Genomic DNA, 25,463 nt, shown 5'->3' on the forward strand with positions numbered 1-25,463 from the left:
TTAGCGGCTGTGATGGACTCGTGCCTCTGGCCAAGGCAGCCGACCTTAGAAGTCTATTAAAAAAATAATATCGAGCATTTCTATTTAAACTGGCCTGACGCGCTATAAATGAATGCTTTTTCATTGTCAATCATACAAGCACTTTATCTTCGCTACAATTTCAGAACAAGTTTACAAGATGACATCAACACATTAATGTTTAAAGAACACAATCCTATGACAAAAAATCTGCCTTTTTTGAACTTCTTCCAATCTGTTTGTTTATGACACGTGACTCCTTTACCAGACGGCTCATACCTACACAAACCTGTCGCACCTGTTACTCTCTCTCTCTCTCTATCTCTCTATCTCTCTCTCTCTCTCTCTCTTTCTCAGGGTATAACGTGTCGCGACTAGCCGGGACTTTTTTCAACAATGCTGATGTTTAACTAGAAAGAAGGAGGTCTTAGAATACCTTTGCTCCCTGTAGATTGTGCAATACCACTTATTCAGACAGCGTGATTTCATGTTGCTTTGAGAACCAAACACAATCAACATTTTATCCGTGTTGGTGCACCGGGCACCGCTTTAAAAGGGCCATGGGTGAGTTGTTATGCCTTTTTACAAAATAATGTCTTTTGTATCCTTGGTTTGTGTTTTGTTTTATTTGTGTAGTATTATGTCTACGCTAGATAAGGATCATGGAAATGGTCTGTAACACAAATTCAGTATGATATAATAGTAAGTACATCATTCCAATGCTCTTTAAACTGCTTCTGTTTAAGTGTTAATATCATTACTAACATTATAATGCATTGCATCGATTTATTTATTAATTCGCTCATTTCTTGGCCGGTTACAATGTGTATATACTATTTGTATTACAACATACCCTTACGAAAAGTAACCATGTTTTTTTGTGGTACAAGTGTAGTAACCATGTGCATTGATTACTTGGGGCAAAACCATGGTTTTACTACAGTAGCCATCGTTTACTATGGTTTTTACAAAAAACGTGGTTTTCAAAACCATGGTTATTTTGTGATAATCATTGTTTTACTACAGTAACCATGGTTTTTCCATTTTAACTGTAGTAAAACCATGGTCAGTTTTCGTAAGGGTAACATGTGTTAGGTGTGTGTAATTGTTTGTCTAATACCAAGTGTAACTATCAAACCTCCATATTTGGTAAAGAACCTTAGAATAAGATTACAGGTCATTAAATGAGAAAGAATGACTCTCATTACAGTGTTTTATAGGTTAGTAAGATACTAAACCTATTGAGTAATAAATCTGCTACGCCCAGAAATACCTGTCATAGAGGCTGGATCTAAATTGTATCTTCCAAAATGACCCAATGGTGTCATATCTCAACGCCAATCATGCACAGCGCTCCTTAGGCATTCTTGAGTTCAATTCAATGAAGTTCAACTCGCATACCGCACATGTAGGCCTGTTGAAACACATTGCTGTGGTACTCCAGCTGCAGTATTGCTCTTTAAACTCACAGCCATTAATCCTGCCATTTACTATATCATTTTCATCATGTTTTTTCATGCCTTTCAGGACTTCCGTGTGTTTTAAAGATAAATCTCGCTGGTGGCTAAAAAAGTGCATCATAAGAAACTAGATCATCGAATCATATATGAACAAAGTCCTTATATGTGACCCTGGTCTTATGAGTCAATTTTTTGAAATTGAGATTTTTACACAATCTGAAATCTGAATAATTAAGCTTTCTATTGATGTATGAGTTGTCTGGATCGGACAATATCTGGCTGAGATACAACAGTTTAAAACTGGAATCTGAGGATGCAAAAAATATATAAATATTGAGAAAATTGCCTTTGAAGTTGTTAATCAGAGGCACTGTAACAGGCCATCCACTCATAAAAATAAAGTTTTTATATATTTATGGTAGAAAATTTACAAAATATCTTCATGAAACATGATCTTTACTTAATATCCTAATGATTTTGGGCATAAAAGAAAAATCGATAATTTTGACCCATGCAATGTATTTCTGTCTTTTTCTAAAAATGTTCCCGTGCTACTTAAGACTGGTTTTGTGATCCAGGGTCACATATAACGCATTGATCTAAGACTATAAAATCAAAGCCATAATAGTAACTTCCACAGTCACTTTAGTTTACTTGTCTCGTGTCTATTCTAGAGGTGCTTGTGCTTCTCGACTTCGAGGCGACCATGGAGGACGAGCTAACGGTGCGGGTGGGGGACGTGGTGAAGAACGTCTCCAACGGCAAAGAGGAGGGATGGCTGGAGGGAGACTTGAGAGGGAAGAGAGGGATTTTTCCTGCCAACTTCGTCAAGGTCTCGTCCTGTCAGACAACTCTTTCCATGTCCGTGTGTATGTCTTGCCAAAGCTTCTAGTTCCCATGATGGTCATTCTCCCCAAAACTTCTCTTCCCACAGGAAGTGCCTGTTTACTTAATAGGGGACAGCAACAGAGAGCCAAGAAGCCTTAGAAAACGTAAGTCCCTTCATCGTACATCGTTTAACACTCAAACATTGTGCAGTACGGCCATAATTAATATAGACACGCCCCCAATAATAATATAAGTAATGGACCCGATGTTTTTCTCAAATCTGAAAACCTTGGCGTTTAGTTCATCCCACATTTAGTTGAATCCTTAAGCTTTAGTGCTTAAAGACGTCCAAGGCATGGTGTACTAAAATAAGCAGCCTAATGAAAGGTTTGTGCCACCACATCCGGTCTCAAATTATACCTACGACCAACATCAAGACTATAGGCTAGGACTATACTATATCCGCTATAAAACAGCGTAGAGCTTGTCATAAAAGAGTTCTTGTAAAACTGAAAACTGGAAGTGTTTCTACAGCAGTTCAGTTTGATTCGTCCTCATACCTTCATGTGTTTAAAAATGCTCCATTTGTTTTCCACTTACTTCATTTCTCCAGCGAAGAAAGCAAAGACTCTGACGAGAAAATGCGAAGTGACTTATGCCTACACTTCTGTCCACGAGGACGAGCTCGAGCTGGTTGTCGGGGAGACCATAGAGATTCTTAAAGAGGTATTTTCTAAACTCAAGACTTCGTTAGAAATTTAGAGTCTTTTCTGTGAGATGTTTTGTATGCTGTTAGTGGTCATTTATCTATCTGTGTACATGTTCAGGAATCAGGATAGAATAATAGTTTATCTACAAATGATAACGCTTTGTGATTAGTTTACTCGCCTTTCTTGTTCAATACGTGGTGTGACTTCATTAATGCTGTGCTTCATGCGGCGCCGCGAGAGCCCTTTGAAAAATCACAGGAAGGCGGTACTTTCGAATCGCTCTCGCGGTACTTTGAGGTCATCCGCAGAGACACAAAAATCACAAAAATACAGTTAAAGTTGTTCATAACACTTGTGTGATTTTTAGTTCACTAAAACCTTTTGTGTCAGTAGTCACTCATTTAAACCGTTAACAGTTTGGCTTTTCGGTCATAACGACTCGTTGAATCTTCGAAGTGAACGAATCGTTCTTGTTCTTGCACTGTCCTTTAAACATGAGCAACAAATTATTAATAAATTTGCTTTCTTGACATCTGTGACGAAAATGTCAATGATGCTTTGTCATCATGTATTTGGATTTAATATAGGGTTGTATATGATTGTTGGAGTGAATGATTCAAGGAATCATTATATGATTCAATGACTCGTGACAAAAGCTTTAAATCCTCACTGCATGAAAATGTTCCTTCATTAAAAAAAAACGTTTCTGTTTTGCCTGGCAGATCGAAGATGGATGGTGGATGGGAAAGAAAAATAACCAAATAGGAGCCTTTCCGTCCAATTTTGTGAAAGAAATCTTTGTCCCTTTAAAAGGTAAAATGCAGCTTTTTATAAGCACTTCTTGAACCTAATCATCACATATTGTAAAAACATTCTCAAACAATGTGATATGTCTTACCGGACCCTCTCAATCTTATACAGACAACAAGATGATTGACAGCAAATCCAGACCTAAACTCTCTGAGGCTGTTTTCAGTAAAGAGGTGAAGCATACAGTATTTAATTTGCTATTCAGTTTGTGTAAATAATATATTCGTTTAATATTTTACTTATTTGCGTTTTCATTTTTTTTAAATCAGGGAAAAGCACAACAGAGACCAAGCCTAAGGAAAAAAACATCCAATGGTGAGAGGCCTAAAAACATTGTAAATATGATGATCTTTACTATTGAAAAGCTGTTTGTCTGGCTCTTAAATTCGAGTTGCTCAAGAGGATTAAATGGCACTGGTACCATAGCTGGTCTATTTTTGACAGAGACAGTGAAACACAAACAGGTTTCAAGACAATACAAATGCAGTCTTCAGTCTATTCTTGAAGAAACCTCCCTTAGGACTTCATACCAGATAAGAAGCAACTTGTGCCTTCACATTCAACCACAAAACCTTCAGTCTATACAGACAAAGGCCGGTTTATTGCTTTTCTGTATGTCACAAGGTTAATGCGGTGGAATTGATTGAAAACATCTCTGACTTCTCCACAGTAAAAGAATGTTGTCGTGGGATGTTCGACTACACGGCTGTGGCCGAAGACGAGTTGAACCTGAAGAAGGGAGACGTCATATCAATAATCAACAAGGTGTGTCACGGGTGACCGGCTCGCTGCTCTGTATTTATACAGCACACATTATATTTCCTGATGGAAAAATGTTTTACCTAAAAACATTTGTGTGTAAGGGATGATGGGCAGTTATGCTGTCATTGTTGCAAAATAAATGCCTCTTGGATGATTCAAGACCCCACCTCTTTGCGTAAATTATTTTATTATACGAGAAGAAAGAAATATGTAAGATATGCCAAATATAGAACACTTCGGAAGACGTAAACCGGCTGGTCCAGAAGAACGTCATGTTTTAGTTTTCCAACACTCCGTAAACGTTTGAACCAACAGAACATTTAGAACCGAATTAAAATATTGAACACATATATTTTATTATAAATGTAAGATTTAAACAATAATATGAAATAAATAAAAACTGAGACCGGAAGTGCTTCTGGACCGGTGTTTACATCTTGCCAAGTGGTCTATTTAAAACGAACCAAATCAGATTTAAGCTCTCTAGCGACCAATTATATGTAGTTATTCAAACCATTTTGCCTTTTAAGAGATTGGCATAAATGAGTATTATTCCATTAAATATAACACACCGTTAAAATAGAAAACAAACTTTATGAGTTGTTCTGTAAAACACTTTGTTTCACTTCACATACAAGCAGCTGAAAACAAGTTACTCCATAAGAAATGTAATGCAATGTAAAGCTAATGTACAGCAGCGCAAATAATGTAAGCCTGTGCCATACCAACTGTACACAAGCAAGTGTTTTCTTGGGCAGAGAGTCAGCTTGTGTGTTTTTCCCCCCGAAGGCTTGCGAGGACGAGGGCTGGTGGGAGGGAGAACTAAATGGACGCCGGGGATTTTTTCCAGATAACTTCGTCATGGTGATCCCAGCGGATGCCCTTCATGTGAGTGTTAAAGAACATGTTCTCAGGATTGGCCCACTTGCGCTGGGCCGGAGAACAGGATCCTCCCTTGTATCAACATTGTTGTGGGGTTGAAGTAATGCTCTGGCTTAAAAAACTGACGTTGGGCCAAGGACATTCATTTCAGTTTACACTTTTGTTTTTGGGGCTAAAGCTGTGTCTAAGATGACACTACGGCTAACTTCAGTCTAAATGACTATTTTCTTCCTGTTACTTTTTGCGGATTAAAAGAAATTGACTCTGAGGAGAGGAAGCTCCGTGACTTGAACATGAAAACAGTGTGCGCTTTATCTCAAAGGGACTCATCTGTGTTTTGTTGATGTTTTTCCTTCGACGCAGATCGCAAATGCAGGCCAGCCGCCGGCAAGACTTGGTTCTGTGAAAAAAGCAGGTAAGACTCGCGTCACGGTGGCAGGGCAGGTTCAACAAGTCTGTTTCTTCAGATGGTTTCAGATGTAGCCGGAGATGTTACTAAAAACAGGTGACTGATGGTTTGGTGTAGCTGGAGGTGTGTGAGCTTGTTTGTTATAAGATACGATACTGATTCATGTAAAGGCACGTGTCAGGTTGAATTCCACATGAGGTCACACATGAGCCATTGAAAAGCTTTTAAACACAGAATAAGTCACAGCTAAATGACGTGGCCTGATGTACTGTAATATTTTCAGAACACAGTGACAGTGTCACACACATACAAAATAAATATTTAATTATTTTTTTGTTTTACATTCTGTGCGTTTTGTCTTGGAAACCAAAATGATTTGATTTCTTTATCATATAAATATAGTAGGCAATAAATGCGGTTAAGCCTCTTTGTCAGAGATAAATGACTCATGAGTTATGAGGTATGCTTTTATCGAAGGCTAAGTCATCAGCGTCTATCTCATTCCCTTATTTGTTACACAGATACAAATCCTATTAACAAAAGTCTAGATCAGTTTTAACTTTTATCACTTCGTATGACATTAAAATGTCTATAACATTTTATTTGATAGAATGTACACATTATTTGTTTACATTCATTTATTTGACAGAATGCATACATTTGATCAGTTTGTGCGTTCCTGGGTATTGAACCCATGACCTTTGAACACAACGCGTTATCATTTGAGCTACAGGAACATAACTCATAACTCATGTAGTTCATCAGCTCCTGAATACGAGTGCGATCTGTACAGCTTCATCCGCGCACCTGTTATTTGTAGGACAGGAAGTGAGCGTTCTGCTCATCTCACATGTTTCTCGCATTTTGCAGTCAAGCGCTCAGACACGGCCAACTCCTTTCCCCCACCCCCTCACAGAGCAGACAGAAACTGAAGGTTTACATGATTGAATCGCTCCTGTATATCATTCTTGAGACGGTAGTAAAGAGGCATTAAAAGCTTTCATGCACTATATTTAGTGTGAAAATCTCTGTTAGGAGCTCAATTGAAATCTGACTTGATACACATTCACCACCGCAAACCACTGTAAGAAACACCGAGGCAGCTGTTTAGGGCTGTGACAGGAAGCTGTAGGCCATGAAGAGAGGTCATGTGAACAGGCTCTAGAGGAAAGAGATGCTCGATATACACCCCTTCATTGCCATATGTAGAGAGACGCGTGATGCTGCAATACTGACAGGGTATGTGAAGATCATTCTGTGTCTTTTATAATGTTGATGAATGCTTGCGGTTGTTGGATTTGGCTGAAATGATGGAGGGTGAGCTAGTGTTGTATAAGATGGGGATCTGGTTTGTTAAGATATACTGAATAATGTACAGGGATGTGCACCACATGAATGAAGACGCGGCTTAGGTTGTAGGTTTGTATCCCACATAAGGTCATTTTTGCTTGGTAAAGTGATATCTTTAGGGGTTGTTAATGCTTGGACCTACTTTGGTTTATTGGAACCCATGAGAATGGTTGTGTAGCCACAGGAAACCGCAAAAGTTGTCAGTGAAACATCACAATGTTCTCATGCCACTGACACCTCCAGCACGTGTTCCATGTAATCATGTTTATATTGTGCAGTTTGTGAAGGAATTATAAAAGGGAGTGTTTGCGTGTTCAAATCTATTGCAAGAAAATGACAGGGCAGGACGAATTGTTAGTTGTATTGCAGTTATGGACAAACAAATGTTAGAGAAAGGGGCACTACATTGACACGGTACTGACATGTGTCTCTCTGTATCTCAGCGAATCAGATGCCAGCGATGGACCAGAACAGCTCCGATACAAACTCGAAGACAGAGACTAAAAGTAATCATTTTAAACACACAATACAGTACGGTACAGTATGGTACAATGGGGTTCAAATGCATGACGTTCAAATTGATTACATTTTGTGTTATTAGTATAACGAAAAGTTAGCATAATCCGATAGTTTAGCCAAAAATGAAAATCCTGTCATCGTTTACTCACGCTCTTGTCATTTTGAACCTGTATGATTTTCTTCTTCTGCAGAAGATATTTTGAAGAATGTCGGTAACCCGTAGTCTTGCATTGGTTTTGTGTCTATACAGTAGAGGTGACTGCCATTGCTCGGTTGCCAACAAACCTGATGATTCATGTTATTCCAGCACAACTTGAATGATCTAAAAAGCATATTGTGCGTTTCACACGTTTGCGCCCCACTGGACCTTACGATTAATGTTAACTAAGGAATATGATGCAATCCGATGGCATTTTATCACCTGCTCTGTCCTATTAAATAGGTGAGAAAGCAGAGGTTAAAGATTTTCGAAGTGACCCACCTGGTAAAATTAAGTTGCCCGGTCTACACAAACCACCGGTCCCACCACCACCAGTAAAGGAGAAGCCCATCAAAATGCTTTCAAAGTAGGTGATGCTTCATACGAGATTCATATGAAATTTTTGAAACATTCACTTCAGCTTGCTTATTTATTCTGCTAAGGACTCTCTGCCTGGTTAAAGAATCATTTAGCATCAGTGTTATTCCAAAGCCTCTTTAAACGGCCATTTTAATGAAGAGGAATGGAGATTTTATGAGTTGCTGAGGGACTAAACAAACTCAAACTGCCTGTTTCCTGTTTTTCTGGGTAAATGAATAATAAGAAGCAGAACCGTCCCTGTCCTAAGGCTGAGTCAGAAAACTGTTCTGACGGGCGTGCAAACACAAAGGATGCATTATTATGTATTGATAGAACAAATAATGCGATGTTTTTAAAGTTCACCATTTAAACATTAACACTTAAAGACACATGCAGACAAATAATATACATGTAACCTTCTGGATGTTTTTTTGGAACATTTTATGTATTTATTTTCACTTAAGTAATATGTTTTTCTTTCCTCTTAGGAATGAAGAGCCACCACCTGCCTCACCGAAACAACTCCTCTTCCCGCCAACACAGAAAGAGGTTAAAGACAAGACCCTCGACCAGTTTGACGGTGTAGATGTGTCCACAGAAAAACTCAACCATCCCACGGCCAACAGAGCAAAACCTCCGCTGAGAAGACCACCAACAGCCCCCCCCACCTCCTCAAATGTGAGTTTTGTGCGCAAAAGATCTTAATCGTGGTCACGCCCCAGAATCTAGCTTAACCAACTTGTTGTTTTGTAAAAGTTTGAAACTCTTCTCTTGAATTAAGAAACCATTTCACAAGCAAAATCTTTTGCTATCTTTAGTCTTTTGAGAAGCTGTTTGAGATGCTCTAGCGTAATCTTCTCTTTGTCATTTATAAATAATGCAAATAACGTCTGTCGTTCATAAAGATTTCAGCTCAAACAGACCACAGTGCAACATCAGAGAAGAAAGATGGAATACCACAAAATATCCCAGACTTACTAAAGGTTTGGATAACACTTTATTATAACTTTCATTAATGAAGTTATTACACTATATAAGGCTTAACCGATCACTGGTTAGTGTATCTTTCAAATCGTTCATAACTTATCATATATAATCACATTTGAATGTACATGAACGACTGATCAGCTAAGCCCTGTATAATGTTCGTCAAAGACTTATTACTGAAAGTTCTTATAACGTGTTACCAAAGGTTAGAAAACAATATCTTGTTATAGAAAATACTACGTATACCTGGTTACGCAACACTGGTGGTATTTTTCACAGGTTACAGATGGTCATTCAGCACCTTCCAACAAGATTGACCAACCAAGCAAGTCCACCTCCCCACCTAAGACAGAAACTGTGATTCAGAACGACAGCCCGTCACTGGCCTCTGTGCTGACAGAACTCAAAGATCTCCGCATGTCGCTGGATCTCCTCAAAGCTCAGCACGAGTGAGTATGAACAACATACAACCAGACTGAAATGATCGTATTACTTCTATTTTACCGCAACGTCCCTCTTTCCTGGACAGGAGAGACATACAGGAGCTTAAAGATGAAGTGAAAGATGAGAGAGAAAAACGGACCAGACTGCAGGTGAGTCTATTTTGTAAGACATGGTTATTATAAGGGTTATGAATCAACTTTCAAAATCAGACACACAAATAACCTGTTGGGTTATTTCAACCTATGAATGGGTCAAGTATAAACTTTTTGAAACAAACCGCAAAGCATTTTTCCAGGGAATCTTCTCTGATTTTGCGGCATTTTTCCAGTACATTTAAGCTTGCTATAATTATAAATAAGCCTACACTTCATGTGTACAGTGTTGTGTACCGTTTATATCCTCAAGGGGGCAGCATTGAGTTACTGATACACAACTGATACAGATTTCGTACATTGGAGCTTTGCTGTTTACTTTAGCTGTTTTCTTGTAATATGTATTTTGCCTTTAAGAATAGAGAGTCACCCGAGTTCTTTTTATAAAGTGTAATCGCAATATGATGTTATATTAATGTTAATATTCAGTGTTGCGTATACATAATATACTTGTAGTTGTACAATAAACCATGTGTGATTTGAATATTTGCAGGATGAAGTGGAGGCTCTAAGGAAAAAATAGTCACCATAAAATATCGGGCATATTTCACCACCCCTTGTGCACCTCAATGTAAAGACAAACCTGGAATATCGGAGGAATTGGAGAGTGTAAAGACACTTGACAGATGTTACCTGCTGAATAATTTCTGACTCAATGGACCAAAACTATTCTTCCAAAAGACTTTGTCTTTAATATTCTGGTAACCAGCTCATATGGTTATGGGAGCACCTGCCACATGTTTCTTAATACGTGTTCACTTTTAAATGTGTAAATACCAAATATTTGAGTATCTTATATTTTTATGATGGTAATTTAGGGTTAAACATATGATAAAGTATTAACACTCGTTTTATTAATATGTTGTTGTGTTGTTTTTGGTTGTATCCTGTGGACAAAAAGCAATAAATAGTTCCACTGATATGGTCAAATATCTCAAGACTTCATTTTGTTTAAATCACAAAATTCATCTTGCATCTACATAAAAAGTTGTGTCTGTTAAAATGATCATTGATGAATTGTCTATATGACACACAAATATAGAAATCGAATTTCTTTTCTAATTGAATTATCCAAATAGTCACTGTTTATTTCCTTAACCCAATATCCTGATCAAACAGAGAACTTATGAACTGACAACAATTTTTGACATTTCACCAACAAAAATGAAAATAATACAGCTATTTTTAAGCTTTTTTGGGTCGATGACAGAATGCGCTGCTTGGTAACTAAGCAGAATCTGAAAGTTCCCAGTTTTCCCTGTGAGAAAGATGTAGAGACTGGTGCGGATTTATGTTCTCTTCAGTCAAAAAACAACATCTGGAAACCATGTGGAATACATTAGATCCTCATAGCCTCTGACAAATCAGTGGGAATCGGCTATTTTTAACAGCAACATAAACTAATTCCCATAGAAACATGTTTGTAAGGTTTCTGAGTCCTATCCCTGTGATTACAGTACCACCATTCACAAAGACACTCAAATTATTTCCTTTTTTGGGCTTGTCTTTGATGCCATGTGAGTTTTGTACATATTAGGCAATTTAACTTAAGTATCTTCATAAACTTCAACCATTTTAAACAACGACAAAAGTTGTTGCATTAGAATATACTGGCATTATCTTCTATATAAACACTTCTTTGTAGACATTGGTTGACTTGTCAGACTGTTTGGGTTTTGGATAACTGCTAAACTGAATGATCTTTAAATCAAAGTGTACATACTGTATATGCCAAGAACTCTTTGTGTGTTTCTTAATTCAAACACAAAGGATTAAAGATGGACCCAAATACCAAAAAAACACTTTGAAAGACTAAAAACACATGGAGAGTTTTTACACAAACAAAAACTGAATCGGGTCCCTTTGGTTGCTTGTGTGCTCTGTTCCGTTTATAAAATAAGTGCACTGATCATAAATGGTATGCATAGAAATGTATAAAATATAGACTATTAATACTGATGCAAATGACAAAACAACCATGACATTAACCGGAAAATGCATAAGATCTAAAGTAGTGTGTGTGAAACTGTCTTTTTGTAACTAATATTTTGAATGCTTGAGCTGAATAGATTCGACAATATATTTTTGACTGATATGTTATGGATTTAGATTGCAAATGCAACCAATGGGTAAATAAACGTAGAAAAGCGCTAAATATGTTTTTTTTTTACCAAATTTTCTGTTACTGCATGACATGACCTATAGGGAGAGGAATGCATTACTTAAAAATAAAAACATAAAACATAAAAAACAGCTTAAAACATCTTAACACAAAATGGCACGTACAAAAGTGCATTTGCTTTTTGCGAGCCTCTCATTATCTCCTACAATTCACAAACACTGCTTAGAATATTGGATCCAAGTCTGGACCCTGTGATAGTCTGTGCTGCACCATGAGTTGAGGATTGACAACAGTTCAAATATAAGACATCATTTAAGGCTGTATCTGTTGCTTACAGAATCACATCAGTCCAATGTAAAAAATAAATGCAAAATGCAATGGTCATTCATTGATAAGTCTGTGAAAGTAGTGCTCTGAGCTGAACTGAAGTAATGTTAGTAGTAATGCACCCTTCCAATAGTGCCCGTCCCCGCACCCAGAATATCCGGCTGTCCATTTCTCCAGATCTCCCTGATGATCCTCTCTCTCTCCTCCAATCGCTGCGCTCGCTCCAGCTCTTCGGCCGAGGTGAACACGTTCCTGTTCAGAGTTCCATCAGGAGTGGTTTGGTGGTTACCCACGGGGATCTCTGTGGTGCTATGGAGGACAGGGTGCTCCAGTTCTCCCGCATCTTCATCCTCTTCATCATCACTGTCCTCCTCCTCTTCCTCGCTAAAGTCTTTTAACTGTTTTTTCTCCGGTGTGGAAGGTGCTGTTGTGGTGCGAGGTTTGCAAGAGATCCTGATGACCAGGAGACAGAGAGTGAGCACTAGACCGAAGCATACGCCAATGACGAAATAAAGGCCGAAACTCTCTGGATTTTCTGAAGAGAGAGAAGAAAACGGAGATGGATTAATAAATGTACATCTCCATTTTAGTAGTGGCAAAATATGTTCTCTAAAAATTCTGTCGTTTATTTATCCTCGTGTTGTTCAAAACGTGTTCATGTCTTTACTCTGTGTAACACAATAGAAGATATTTTGAGAAATGTCTCAGTGGTTTTGTGTTCAGGGAATAGATCAATAGGGCCCAATGCTGTTTGGTTACCAATGTGTTTCAAAAGATGTTCTTATGGGTTTTGCGGGAGAAAGTCATACAGATTGGAAGGACAAGAATTTTGAACTTTTTAACATTCATATTTAAAGTGTGTCATTTTTGCACCATTTTATCACTAAACAGAATAGCAAAAATTGAGATTAAAACAGGTTTCCCAAATGGTCCCTCCGTCTGCCATTGGTTGTCAAACAGCCACCTCAAGCGAACAAAATGATGTTTTGAGATAGCATGACAGGACCAGTGTTTCACTTTTTGGGGAAATCAACCTATTTGTCATTGTATATAAATATTGCAGATGAGACAAACTTCAGCTTTAATTGTAAATATTAGAAAAGCACTAACCTTTAATGTGAGCGTAAGCAGCAATAGTGTTGCTCAAGAAATCCATCTCCTTCCTTTTAACGTTCATTGTGATTTCGTGCTATTTTCAAACCTAAAAGATAAACATTTGAAAATAAGGTGGATTTTCTGCACAGTAGGCTACATAGCGAGAACTTCCTTTTCTCTCTCAAAAACACAGGCAAACAGAAACCTTATCCTAATACAAACAAAAACCTCTTAAATCCACATTTAAACAGACACTCCTTGTGCAAAATTCATTGCCATTAAGGTGTGCTGAATGGCATTAAGCATGTGTTCTTTTTATCTGTTTGCTAAAGCACCAACACAACAGTCTTGGGTTTGATCCCTGGGAACACATTCTGATCAAAACAAAATGTGCAGCTTGAACATATTGTTAATGTACTGTATATAAAAATATAAGTTGTCGATAAGGCATTGGTTTCATAGGATTGTGTACTGGTGGTCCAAGCGAAGATCATGCAGGTCCACCGCCCTGGCATCCATGTGATCACCCAACCCAGTCTCATGGGAATTCGTGAAATTGTCACGAACTGTAATCTATTCATTTGTGTTCATCAACACGAATTTCCTCTTTTTTTCGTGTCACCAGCACGACAATTTTTCAATACACAGACCGCGTGTGTATGTACATTTATATATTTCTAACCTGATATCAAAAGAATCGCAAATACTTTAGGAGTTGGCTAACCCAGTAGTTCTCAAACTGGGGGCCGTGGCCCCTGGGGGGGCCCCGAGATGGATCCAGGGGGCCACAGATTTTGTGGCATTTTATGAAATATAGAAATTGATCATAGATTTTATGCAATCAAACATCAGAAAAATAAGACCACCAGACAAAAGAATTGATGTTTCAGCATTGTATAACCGAATATGTTTTTGTTTAAATAAAAATGTTAAATTTAAGATTATAAGTCTTTATTTGGGGGGCCGCAAAGCGATGCACTCTACACAAAGGGGGCCTTACAACGAAAAAGTTTGAGAACCACTGGGCTAACCAACACCTTACCTCACCCCAAACCCTAAAATCACAGCCGCAAAGGCTAATTTAGCTAAAAATGCTAGTTTCACGAGGTGGCAAAGCAATGATAAATGGCTACTCTAACTCTGCCCCTAAACTTAACGTCACAGGGGAAAAGTCATATCATAACAAAACATACGAATAAGATCGTAGGAAATAGGAATTCACAGGAATGAGCCACCTTGTAGAATAGGTATGAATTCCCATCAGATTGCGTCGATATATATTTATACATATGAAAGATATCGCGTATTAAAGTACATTTGTTGGAAAGTCGTGCTGGGTGACACGAAAAAAGGGGGAAATTCGTGTTGATGAACACGAATTAATAGATTACGGTTTGTGACAATTACACGAATTCCCCGTGAGACTGTGGCCTCTTTGCGAGGTCAAAATGTCAATTTTACCACCAGCTAGTGAGGCCATTTTCCTTTACAAATCTCTACTTTATAGCGTCTAGACAGCACTCAGGCCTTTGCTTTTGGTGCTTTTGTTTGCTATCTGCTAGGCTCTTTTATGTCCGAATAAAGGAAAAGATGATCCGAGCCGCTTCCCGAATGACATCAACTCCAATGCATTTCAATGTTTTGTTTGTTTCTATAGTGTGTTTCCTCTAGCTGTGAACTCCCAAGAAAAGATTCATTTTTCCTACAGTCAACAAATAGAGCCGCACCCTACAGTACAGTAGGGCAAGAGTTTGAGAAGGTCATATTTATAACCCCAAACAAGCATATCCTCTCTATCCTAAGACGGTTCTGCGTCTGGTTTGAATCTGACTCCATGTCGCGTAGTAGGCACCACAGAACACGCAGGGACTTGCCGGATCTTACTACATTTCCTGCGTCCCCTCCTCTTCACCCCATCCACAACAGTCAAGCAGAACTTCCTGCTGACTTTGGCTTTTCTAGCGCACTATTGTTCTGACTGAATGACATCACTGTGCTGCACGTAATGGTTAAGCATTCTAAGAAACATTAGAAATGTAAAAACACATCAAAGTGAATACACATTATTATTATTACACATTTTTCTAAAAAGCAGAATTTTATTGCATTGAATAAGTGAACACTTCACCTCAAGATCCTCTCTTCATTTTCCTAACATCGATAATTATTCTATTCAATTCCAAAGCATTAAAAGTCCAGTGTGTCATTTTTTGGAGGATGTATTGACAGAAATGCAATATAATAGACATAACTATGTCTTCAGAGGTGTATAAAGACCTTACAAAATGAAGAGTTGTTTTTATTACCTTAGAATGAGCTATTTCTACATACACCGTGAGTCCCCTTACATGGCATTCGCCATGTTGTTTCTACGGTAGCCCTAAACGGACAAACTGTTCTAAAGAGCATGTTTCGTAAATACGCCATCTTCTTCGGGAAAGAAGCGAAAACATGACGCCATCTTAGCCCTGTGTCAGCCACCGTAGGGCTTCGAAAGGGAGGGGTGGAGTGAGCCATTGGTTGCAGTTCACAACCTCACCACTAGATGCCACTAGATTTCATACATGGGAGCTTTAAAATTGAATGTATCAACAATAAAAATGCCTTACCATATAAAAAGCAGTTCAGAAGTTCAGTTCTTCTTCATTGTGAACTTTTGGTTCAGCTGAACGAATCCTCTCCCCTGTGTTGTGCAAATATTGTGGTCCTTCGTCTATACAATAAAGAAAGCACACACGTCAGATTGACCGAGAGATCTGCAGAGCAAACAAATGACGGACGCATTTGTTCAGTGGGCACAGGAAGTCGGCTTGACAACGCACAGCCTTGAACTCTTGTTTAAAATTTCACCAAACTTCAACAAATATCCTTACAGACAGGAACCCAGTACATTAAGTGAGTTCTTAAGAGAAATAAACAGAGATAAACAAATCACAGTGAACTGACTGTAAAGAAGCCTTTTCTTTATATTGTAGTAGGTTTGTTTTGAAATGACAAAATGACAAGCCTAAATGATTCAGCTTCAAAACTGAATAAAGCTCAGCTGTTAGACATTAGGCACAAGCTTGAAATCTTAATGGCAGATGGTGTGAAAGTCTTCTCTTCTGTGGGTTGAGATGTGGCAGATCGTGTTGGTTTATTTTCATGTGTACTGTACTTCCTGTATGAGTAACATATTATGTTTAATTTACTTTATCTCCCGATCCAATAAATCCTCATTTAAAACACTGTCAAATGTCGTAAAGAAGTTATGTCCAAAAAGTTAGCCAAAAAGTTCAGAAATACAGTATCAGAATGCAATGAACTCCACATGTAAAACTGAATTCATTAAATTTATCAGTTGTGATTTAGTGATGTATAATAGTGAGCCAAAATCCAGAAACGCTGTTTTTTCAGGTTCTGGATTTAGTTTTGTAAAGTATCAGAACCCACTGATATATCATATTGCATACTTTATTTTCTTTGTAATAGCTTGCTCACCTGATTAGCCAAATTGTTCTCTTCACTGGAGAGCACTAAAACATTTACAGCACAAAGACTAATGTCGGCCTATGTCTAAACAGCCATTAACCTGTTGATTGTTTGTGTTTTGTTTTTTCCCTGAGGAGGAAATTATTAACAGACCTCCTGCCCCACAATCACCATAACCTTAAACTCTCTCTCTCTCTCTCTCGCTCTCTCGCTTTCTCTCACACCTTACTTTTGTTGCCCACATGGTACATTTAAGCCTGACAAAGCAAATGGAAAATTCCAATTTATGTGACATTCAGACATCTGGGGGACTGTCAATATGCAGTCAAAATGTATCTTATTTACATTCATGACTGTCTGCTGGAAGCCGATTGACAGACGGCTCCTTTTATTAATTTAAAATGACATACAATATGGCATCTACCCTGACTAAAGTTCAAGAGGGATGCAGATTGAAAAAAAATCATAATTCATTCATTTTTTAAACAGTATGCTTAATGGTTGATTTAATACAGGAAAGACACTATCAGTTTTCAGATCAAACTGGCATAAAGCCTGAAAAAACAACAGAAATGTATTTTAAACTATAAATACAACTATAAACATGAAATAAATCAGGGGACAGCCCAAGCACTGTCAGATTCGGTGACAACTGTCTTCATTTTCGCAATAAGAAAACCAAAATAGCATTTCCTGGATTTGGCTCCATCCGACAGGAAAAAGTGTGACCGAGTGCAAATACCTAAATAAAACCTCCTTATTTGTTCGTTCCCCTTTATCAGACATTCTGAGATTCTCAGTTTCCGAAATCACAGTAAATCTAAATCAAGAGCTCAAGTCGATGAATTGTGAGGCATGAAGTGACCTTTGGAACAATTCGTCTTGCTGTACAACAGAAGCTTCAGTCCTGATAGCCAAAGGACACATCGCTCATTAACAACCTGACCAAACAACTCCCTTTTTGTGCTGCACTCAAAAATATCACCACCAAGCATGAAGAGAATTTAATCCATGACATTAAAGGCTATAATTGAATCTACTAATATCGAAAGAAAAACATAACCCGAGCGGCCAGTGCAGTCTTCTCGTTTTTATGACACACCGACGGCCAAAACAAGCACATGGATATTTTCGATACTTAAAAGTGTTCTTTCAGCCACTGGAATTTCCTGGCATACTGACTGAACCACTTGTGGAGTTCGGTGACTGATACACCTACATTTAATGAGGTTTCTTTGTTCTGTGGACAGGTTACATGACCTCTGGTCTAAACATATAGAATATTCTTAAAAACTTCTTTGCTGTCGGTCTTACAGCAACCTGGACTGTTGTTACTCTTCAAGGAGGGACTTGAGCTCACCCAAAAATAAAAATAAAATTAAAAAACCTGTGTTTGACTGTTTCACATGTGGAACACAAAAGAAGATATTTTGAGAAACGTCTCGGTGGTTTTGTGTCCATGCAGTGGAAGTCAATGGAGGCCAATGTTGTTTGCTTACCAAAATCTTCAAAATATCTTCTTTTGTGTCCTGCAGAACAAAGAAAGTCATACAGGTTTGGAATGGCGTGTGTTGCCCTAAAACATCTCTACCGTAAGCCTATTTTCACAAAATGAAAAATTCTTTTGAAATGCACAAAAATGATGACTTATTTTCTTCTAATTTCAGAAACATCTGTGTTGGAATGAAGACTGGAGGGGATATCGTTTGTCCCTGAAGTCACATTAACTTTGAAACATTGTTATTTTTTGCGCAGAACTCCACAACCCTCCTGACATCATCATAATCTCTAACATTTTTCCATAAACAACCGTTCAGATGTGCAGAAATGCTGACTTTACTATTTCTCAGCCAGCGTGTAGTCTCTGAGGTCCTGATTCCTCCCATAAGCCAGCTTCACCTGAACGCCAACCAAACGTTCAGAAGCTCTCCCCACAAATCATCAATGCAGCCCCATGAAACTTTAGTCTGTCCTCGCAGAACCCAAAGGTGCTGAGCGTAACTTTCAAACCAGTAAACCTGGACACATACACAGCTGAGAGACCCACTGAGTTGCCTGTTAAACCGTTCAGGAGGAGACGTATGGCAAAGCCATTCCTTATGTGAATTCGCTTGAGCTCTTTCACAGGCCTGGATTTTACCCTAACATTTTCAAAAGAGTGCAGAGTGTCTTTCTTCCTTGTTTTTCTTGACAGGGAATCTAGCGGATTTAACTGTGTAACTCATTTGCACGGGCACCCTGCCAGTAGCTACTGAGGGGGGTATTTCATCTGGAGGCGATTTAGGGGCAGGGGAGGGGCTTCGGTATTGCTAATAATTGTACGTTTTGTGTACAAATTCATACGAATTAGCCACCTTGTAAAATAGTTACGATCCTGTGAGATCAGGTCGGAACATCCATTCAAAATCCCATTGTGAGGTCATAACAAGTTCATGACATGCTCATGATGGGCATCCATTGAGTGAAGTTAATATAACAGAGGGTGTAGTTGCCAGCCGGTGGTGGTATCAGTGGGGGTTTTGTGGCTGAAGGCTATGCTCTTGGGTTGGGTGTTAATGTAGAACAGATGTGTGTCTCATACTGGAGATTCAATACTTTATGCAAATGCCAAAGAGAAAACACTTATGTGTGTGTTTCATGGACACAGATCATCAGCCCCAATATGCACTACAAGATTAACAGAGCAATAATCCAAAAGAAATCTATGAGATTATGACCAATTTGTACCAATTTGCAACCCCAAAAAAGTACACTAATTACACTTTAAAGAGTACATAACATGAGATCATGAAAATTACATTTCATGCAGTGTGTCATGTTGGCGTGTTTGAAAGTAAGCAGTCTGCCAAGTTGTAAATCCGATGGTGAATGAATAAAAAAGTTATTGGCTTGGAAAAAATGGAGTCGACTCTGAATCACGCAAACGAGTCGTCTCTAGTCCGATTCGCGAACCGCTGTGGATTTACGTCACTACATATAGTCACCGCCTACGTTTTGCTATAGGACTGCCCGCAAAAACTTCACTCTTCTCCCCCAAACACTGTAGCTCGTGAGCCTCATTCGCGGTAGACCAATCACAGCAGACTAGACCATCTGACCAATCACAGCAGACTAGGCTAGCGGAAAGGAGGGGATTAGACCGATGAATCGCGCAACGAACCATTTGAGAGTCGGTCAAGAAGTAAGGTAAGAATAACTGCGTATTATAACGAAATAATACACCTTCTCTGTACATAAACTTGTTGTTGGACACTCCATAAACCAAAGTAGGACCTTCAAATCCCTAGTTATCTACTCTTTAAGTACTCTTGTATAATGTCCTGAAAATGTTCCATTGTAACACATTGATTTTGTACTAACTTCCGGTACATTTGCAAACAATTGAGTCCCTGTACATTATCTTCTGATAACAATTAAAAGAACCCGAGAAGACCGGCTCAATTTGCCTCTCCAAAATTTTGAACGTCCAACAAAGGTCAACAAATCGTTTATTTAATGCAATTATTATACAATAAAATAATTAATATAAACATAAAAAATATACATTATTTGACACTAGCCAAACTGCAGTCCTGGCGCGCACGTCCGATGAAACGGTCTATAGTATTTATAACCAGCTAGTGTATAAACAATAAAACAAAGATGTTTATGGAATGTCAACGTGTGTGTGTTTAAATTAAAAGCCCAGAAAGTGTGTGCGTGATGGACCAAGCAACCCTCAGGTGATCCCATCTCCAAAGCTCCTCAAATAGAGCGTGATCTCATCTGTAGATCCATCTAACCCCTGAGGCCTTTGCAGATCTCCAGAAACATGCTGCATCTATTACATGGACCCTCTGATTACTCTATGACTCTTTCATCATTTCCATGGATGGGTGGACATTGTTAACCCCAAAAAGATGTACTAAGGTGAAGGTTCATTCAAGCATTTTGCATACATTAAACAAACAGAGCAAACAGTCCCGACTGAGCTGTGCTCGGTTATTCACACCAGAAAATGCCTAACTGTGGATTTGCTGTCAATTTGTTGGATACAGATATTTCCTCTCTCAACCAAAATCCACCAGCTCATAAAAAACAGAGATGAGGCAGAGAAAGAATGTTTGGGAGTTGTTAAAAACACAGACTGGTCATTAAACCCAAAAGGAGCGTCTGGAGTAATATGCGTCTGAATCAATCAAACTCAGATAAGTGGGGCCCAAATTCTTCTCTCTTCCAGATCAATCATGTGAGACCTGACACATGTGAATGTGGAGATGTCAGAGTCTTTAACGGCGCCACTTTAACGGCGTCATGTCATTGGACGGAGGTTCTCAACCTTGGGGTCGTGACCCCCATGTGGGGTCAGAAGAGATGCAGATGTGGTTATGGGAGATTTTTATAAACTACATCTTATTACAGTTTTTCTCGATTGCTTAAGCACATTTCTTGAAATTATGGCACATTTTCTCGAAACTCAAATCCATAACTTCTAAAAAACGAAAATGGCGAATTGTTACATGAATTGTGTGTTCGTAATCAAGATTTTTTTTTTTATGTGTTAAATTGTTAGAGTATTGTGTTAGTGGCACAAAGGTTGTGGGTTTGATAAACACACACACACTGATAAAATGTATAACCTAAATGCACAGCAAGTCGCTTTTCATAAGTGTGTACCAAATGCAAACATGTAAATTATATAGTTATAGTTCATACGAATCAAATATTCTAATGTATTCATTTGGCAGATGCTTTTATCCAAAGCGACTTATGCTGCATTTAAGATATATACTTTTTATAAGAATGTTCGTTTCCTCAGAATCAAACGAGCTCTTTGCATTTTTAACACAACGATCTACAAACATAGTTACAGGAACAGTTGCTTCTGCTTCTCTTTTGCGCAAATTTGGAACCTAAAAAAAGATTCTGTATAAATAAAGCAGGTCGCAGGTTACAGTAGGTTGACCCAATCTCAGTTATTCAACGCGGCTGCGTTTTGTGTGCATTTGTGTATTCTATCTGCCTTCTCAACAGTGTAGATACCGCAGAAGTTTACAAATGCATCCCGATCGGGGATTGACCCCTGACCCCGCCTAAATCTACCGCCGATGTTAACTACCAGCTCTCATGAAGATAAGGTGGCTGCCGATAAACACGGTGGACTTTGGGTTTGCGGAAGAGAGCAGACGATCAGAGCAGGGTTGAATGGATATGAACACAACTCATCCATCCTTAAACGAAAAATATCTCTCTATCGGGATGTACATCAAACTAACATCGCATTGCAAAACAAACAAACGCCCCTACACTCAACTGTTCAAAGGCGCCAGGTCAAGACTTCCAATACATTTTCACGTCCGGTAAAATTAAATTGTTTATTTTAAAACTAAAAAAGGCTGTCTGTAAACATGGGGGATTTTAACTACCGTATTGGCTCTGGTACAGGACACCCTTTTTGTTGATGGTACACATAAGCCAAGCATAAACTCTTAATCTAAACCCGCGTGATCACGTTACACTATTACTAACCTTCACACAGATAAACGCACAAGGGTGTTTGTTTTCATAAGGGTAAAACATTAACCAATTAACCTCTGATACTGACGCATGTCAATCCAGGGTTTACTGAAAGCCCACATGGAGGCAAATATAGGCACATACTTCATAAGGTGGAAATTAATGTGCTCTCTTTTGTCTAAAATCATTTTCACATACGGTGGTTTCTGATTGGACGGTTCATGAATCGTACCTTTACAGGACAAGATCTGTATGCATATGGGCAACAGACCCAGATGTGACACACGTGCCATTGCAATATTTATAGCATCATAGTCACACACAGAATCAGGATTATAATAACATTTACGCCATATGATATGATAGATGCCAATCTTACAAAAAGACTTCACAGCAACAAGTATATGTCATTTACCAATGTAATATGACAAAACATCAACTAACCGGTCAGTTACTCACCACAGAGAAATGTTAAAGCTGTCTTCTTAGACCGTCACTCGCATATTCAAAGTTCTTGCGAGGTTTAGTCCAGAGATGATGAATGCATCAATGTGTTACACAGTCCAGACTGAGCAGGATTACACAGTCTGTTTACAGCCAGTGAGTCAATCAGGTTTTAGCCTTCGCAACTCAATGACTGCGGTTTGCTTCTGCATTACAAGAGTCTGTAACAAAAGAGCAGAAGACTGGAAAAAGCGGCATAAGAGAGTTCGGCACTCACGACAAGCGGCAGGAAAGCTGTCTAACAATACTCACACGCAGAGGAGAGGAGAGGCGAGAGAGGGAGAGGAAAAGGGAAAAAGAGGAACAGCCTTAAATGGGCAGGGTTTGGGAAGGGAAAAAGGAGGGAGAGGGGGTCTTTCCCCTGTTGTTAAGGAAACGGCCGTGAAAAGCCAAGTTTAGAGCAATTAACTAAGATTTTCCACACTGAATAAAACATGACAGAACGGCCGAATGAATGAGCCTTTGAGACTGTAAAAAGGGTATGTTTGGTTGAAACGTTGAATCAAAATGTAGTGCGTTACTTTGTTTTACTCAGTGGTTTCAAATACAAGTCACTCACAAACACTGTGGAAAACAGAAAACTAGCAATTTGAGCCGAGTAAAAACTTTATGTGGATATGCTGGCAATTTGGGTGTCTCAAGCTGACAGTTTACCATGAATTGAAAAGGAAAATTGAAGTGCTTTTTTTCACCAGAGCGCAAAGACTGAAATCTAAAACGCCACAAGGTCAAAATAAACAGCATATAAACACCACCAAATATAAATAAATACAATATTCGTCCACATTTAAAATCTCTGGATGTGCACATACTGTCAATGAAGAAAAAGGTTTGTTTTTAAAGGTGCTGTGTGTACTTCTGCAGAAATGCAATGTAACAGACATAACTATGTCTTCAGAGGTGTGTAAAGAGCTTACGTAATGAAGCGTTATGTTTTTATTATCTTAGAATGAGCTATTTTCTATCTACATACACCGCGGGTCCCCGTACATGGAATTCACCATGTTGTTTCTACAGTAGCCCTAAACGGACAAACTGCTCTACAGAGCGCGTTTTGTAAATACGTTATCTCCTTCGGCAAAGAAGTGAAAACTTGACAACATCTTAGTTCTGTGAAGCCGCCGTAGGGAGGGGGGGTGGAGCGAGCCGTTGGTTGCAATGCACAACCTCACCACTAGATGCCGCAAAACGTCATACACTGGACCTTTAAGTTGTGTAGGTTGACTACATGTCTCCATTTTGACATTTGACTATACATCTCCATAGTCATCTTAAGTTCACGGTTCTGTATGCTGAGAGAATTCTGAATCATCTCTGATTAGATCCATACTAGAAGAGCCCAGACTGTTTCCATCAAGACCATCTTCTGTTGCTTAAAAAAGCTCATGAAGAGACATGATGTTTGAAGGCTTTAAAAAAATGTTAGGCTTGCTAAGGCAAACTATTACTATTCATCATTTTTAGGAGTTTTGAAAAAACTTCAGGTATTACACTTTTATGGTACGTATGCAGTACAGTACATTGCATACCGTGTGGCTTATAGCGGTGTGATATACTTTTACTTGAGGTTTTTACCTGGCAATCACAAAATGGGTGAAGAAAGTCAGTTAGCAACCACCCAAAACATCTTTGTGACCAACCCAAACCCTACCCAGAAATATATTCATATAGTGCTGTCCTTTCCGAAAATTCTCAGGAAATGGAAAAAAAACACCGTGCTTTATAAATGACTAAATAGTGTGTTTATTAGCAATTTTTAATACTTTTTATTGGTTGGATATTTGCAAAACCCAGCGGCTAACATAAAGGGTGACTTATAATAATGATTTAATAAAAATCACAAGATACGGATATACAAGGTTTCAGAAGGACAGCAGCTCTATGTAAATGTATAGAACACAATGCTCGTCTAATTAAACACACATTTTCTCCCAATTTCCTCCTCTCCTGTTTCAACTTCATGGAAAGAAGAAACAGATAGAAAAGAGACACACAGTGGACATGTTGCCACCCATATCCTCTTAGAGCTCAGATTATACAGATCCAGCCGTTTCTGCTGATTCCTCATGGAGCTCTATGACATTCCAGCCTGGTTCTCCACACAGCTGGCGGATATCCACCTGTCCCACAGGTCGATTTACACTCTAGACAGACGGCTCTTCAAAGATGGTAGGAAACACGGGGTGCAAATTTGGGGACAGACCAATATGAGAAAACAGCTTTCTTTCCTTACACAAAACTACCAAAAACACTGTACTACCATGTAAATAGCGTTGTATATTCATTTCAGTATAGATTAGATCATGTACGGACCTGTCCAGCATCAACCCAACACTCATTTCTGGCACCAGAGAGAATTATAAAAACCTTTCTTAATTTAAGGCGTAGAAAAGGAGTAGGAGGACACGCACTTACAAAGCTACATATTCGTCCAAAGCGGACCATTAGGTTTGACGTTGCACAAATGTGTTCATATGGGAAATCTGCTGTAACGTGTGGTGGAGACTGGAAATATCACGGGCAAGATGGTGCGTGTCTTCTGAGACCTTAACTGAGGT

The 25,463-nt window shown here is 38.7% G+C and overlaps 2 protein-coding genes across 5 annotated transcripts in view; one reads left to right on the forward strand and one right to left on the reverse strand.

Annotated features, from left to right (window-relative positions):
• The first annotated feature begins 408 nt into the window (after window positions 1-408).
• sh3d21 (SH3 domain containing 21) lies at window positions 409-10,810 on the forward strand. 2 transcript variants are annotated; one of them, XM_057339481.1, is made up of 17 exons: window positions 409-582; window positions 2,153-2,310; window positions 2,413-2,470; window positions 2,920-3,032; window positions 3,739-3,829; window positions 3,938-3,999; window positions 4,096-4,141; window positions 4,497-4,591; window positions 5,378-5,476; window positions 5,834-5,885; window positions 7,673-7,735; window positions 8,191-8,314; window positions 8,796-8,985; window positions 9,213-9,290; window positions 9,574-9,743; window positions 9,824-9,887; window positions 10,384-10,810. In XM_057339481.1, the coding sequence occupies exons 1-17, from the start codon at window positions 579-581 to the stop codon at window positions 10,411-10,413; spliced, it is 1,497 nt and encodes a 498-aa protein (XP_057195464.1). In that variant the 5' UTR covers window positions 409-578; the 3' UTR covers window positions 10,414-10,810. The 2 variants fall into 2 exon arrangements, with proteins under 2 accessions (XP_057195464.1, XP_057195465.1); XM_057339482.1 differs by lacking the exon at window positions 9,213-9,290 and having other exon boundaries at window positions 410-582.
• Window positions 10,811-12,039: 1,229 nt separating this feature from the next.
• eva1ba (eva-1 homolog Ba (C. elegans)) overlaps window positions 12,040-25,463 on the reverse strand; it is a 31,626-nt gene continuing 18,202 nt past the window's right edge. For 2 of the 3 annotated variants that reach the window (XM_057339484.1, XM_057339486.1), the window contains 3 exons: window positions 16,044-16,147; window positions 13,450-13,540; window positions 12,040-12,874 (listed from right to left, as the gene is read on the reverse strand). In XM_057339484.1, coding sequence (XP_057195467.1) covers window positions 12,447-12,874; window positions 13,450-13,516 — 495 coding nt within the window. In that variant the 5' untranslated portion in view covers window positions 13,517-13,540; window positions 16,044-16,147 and the 3' untranslated portion in view covers window positions 12,040-12,446. Of the gene's footprint in view, window positions 12,875-13,449; window positions 13,541-16,043; window positions 16,148-22,860; window positions 23,671-25,463 lie in introns of those variants that run through there. The other variant, XM_057339483.1, reaches the window with a different exon arrangement.

Source organism: Triplophysa rosa, linkage group LG8 (assembly GCF_024868665.1).
Source record: "Triplophysa rosa linkage group LG8, Trosa_1v2, whole genome shotgun sequence".
In the NCBI taxonomy this organism is placed as follows: Eukaryota; Metazoa; Chordata; class Actinopteri; order Cypriniformes; family Nemacheilidae; genus Triplophysa; species Triplophysa rosa.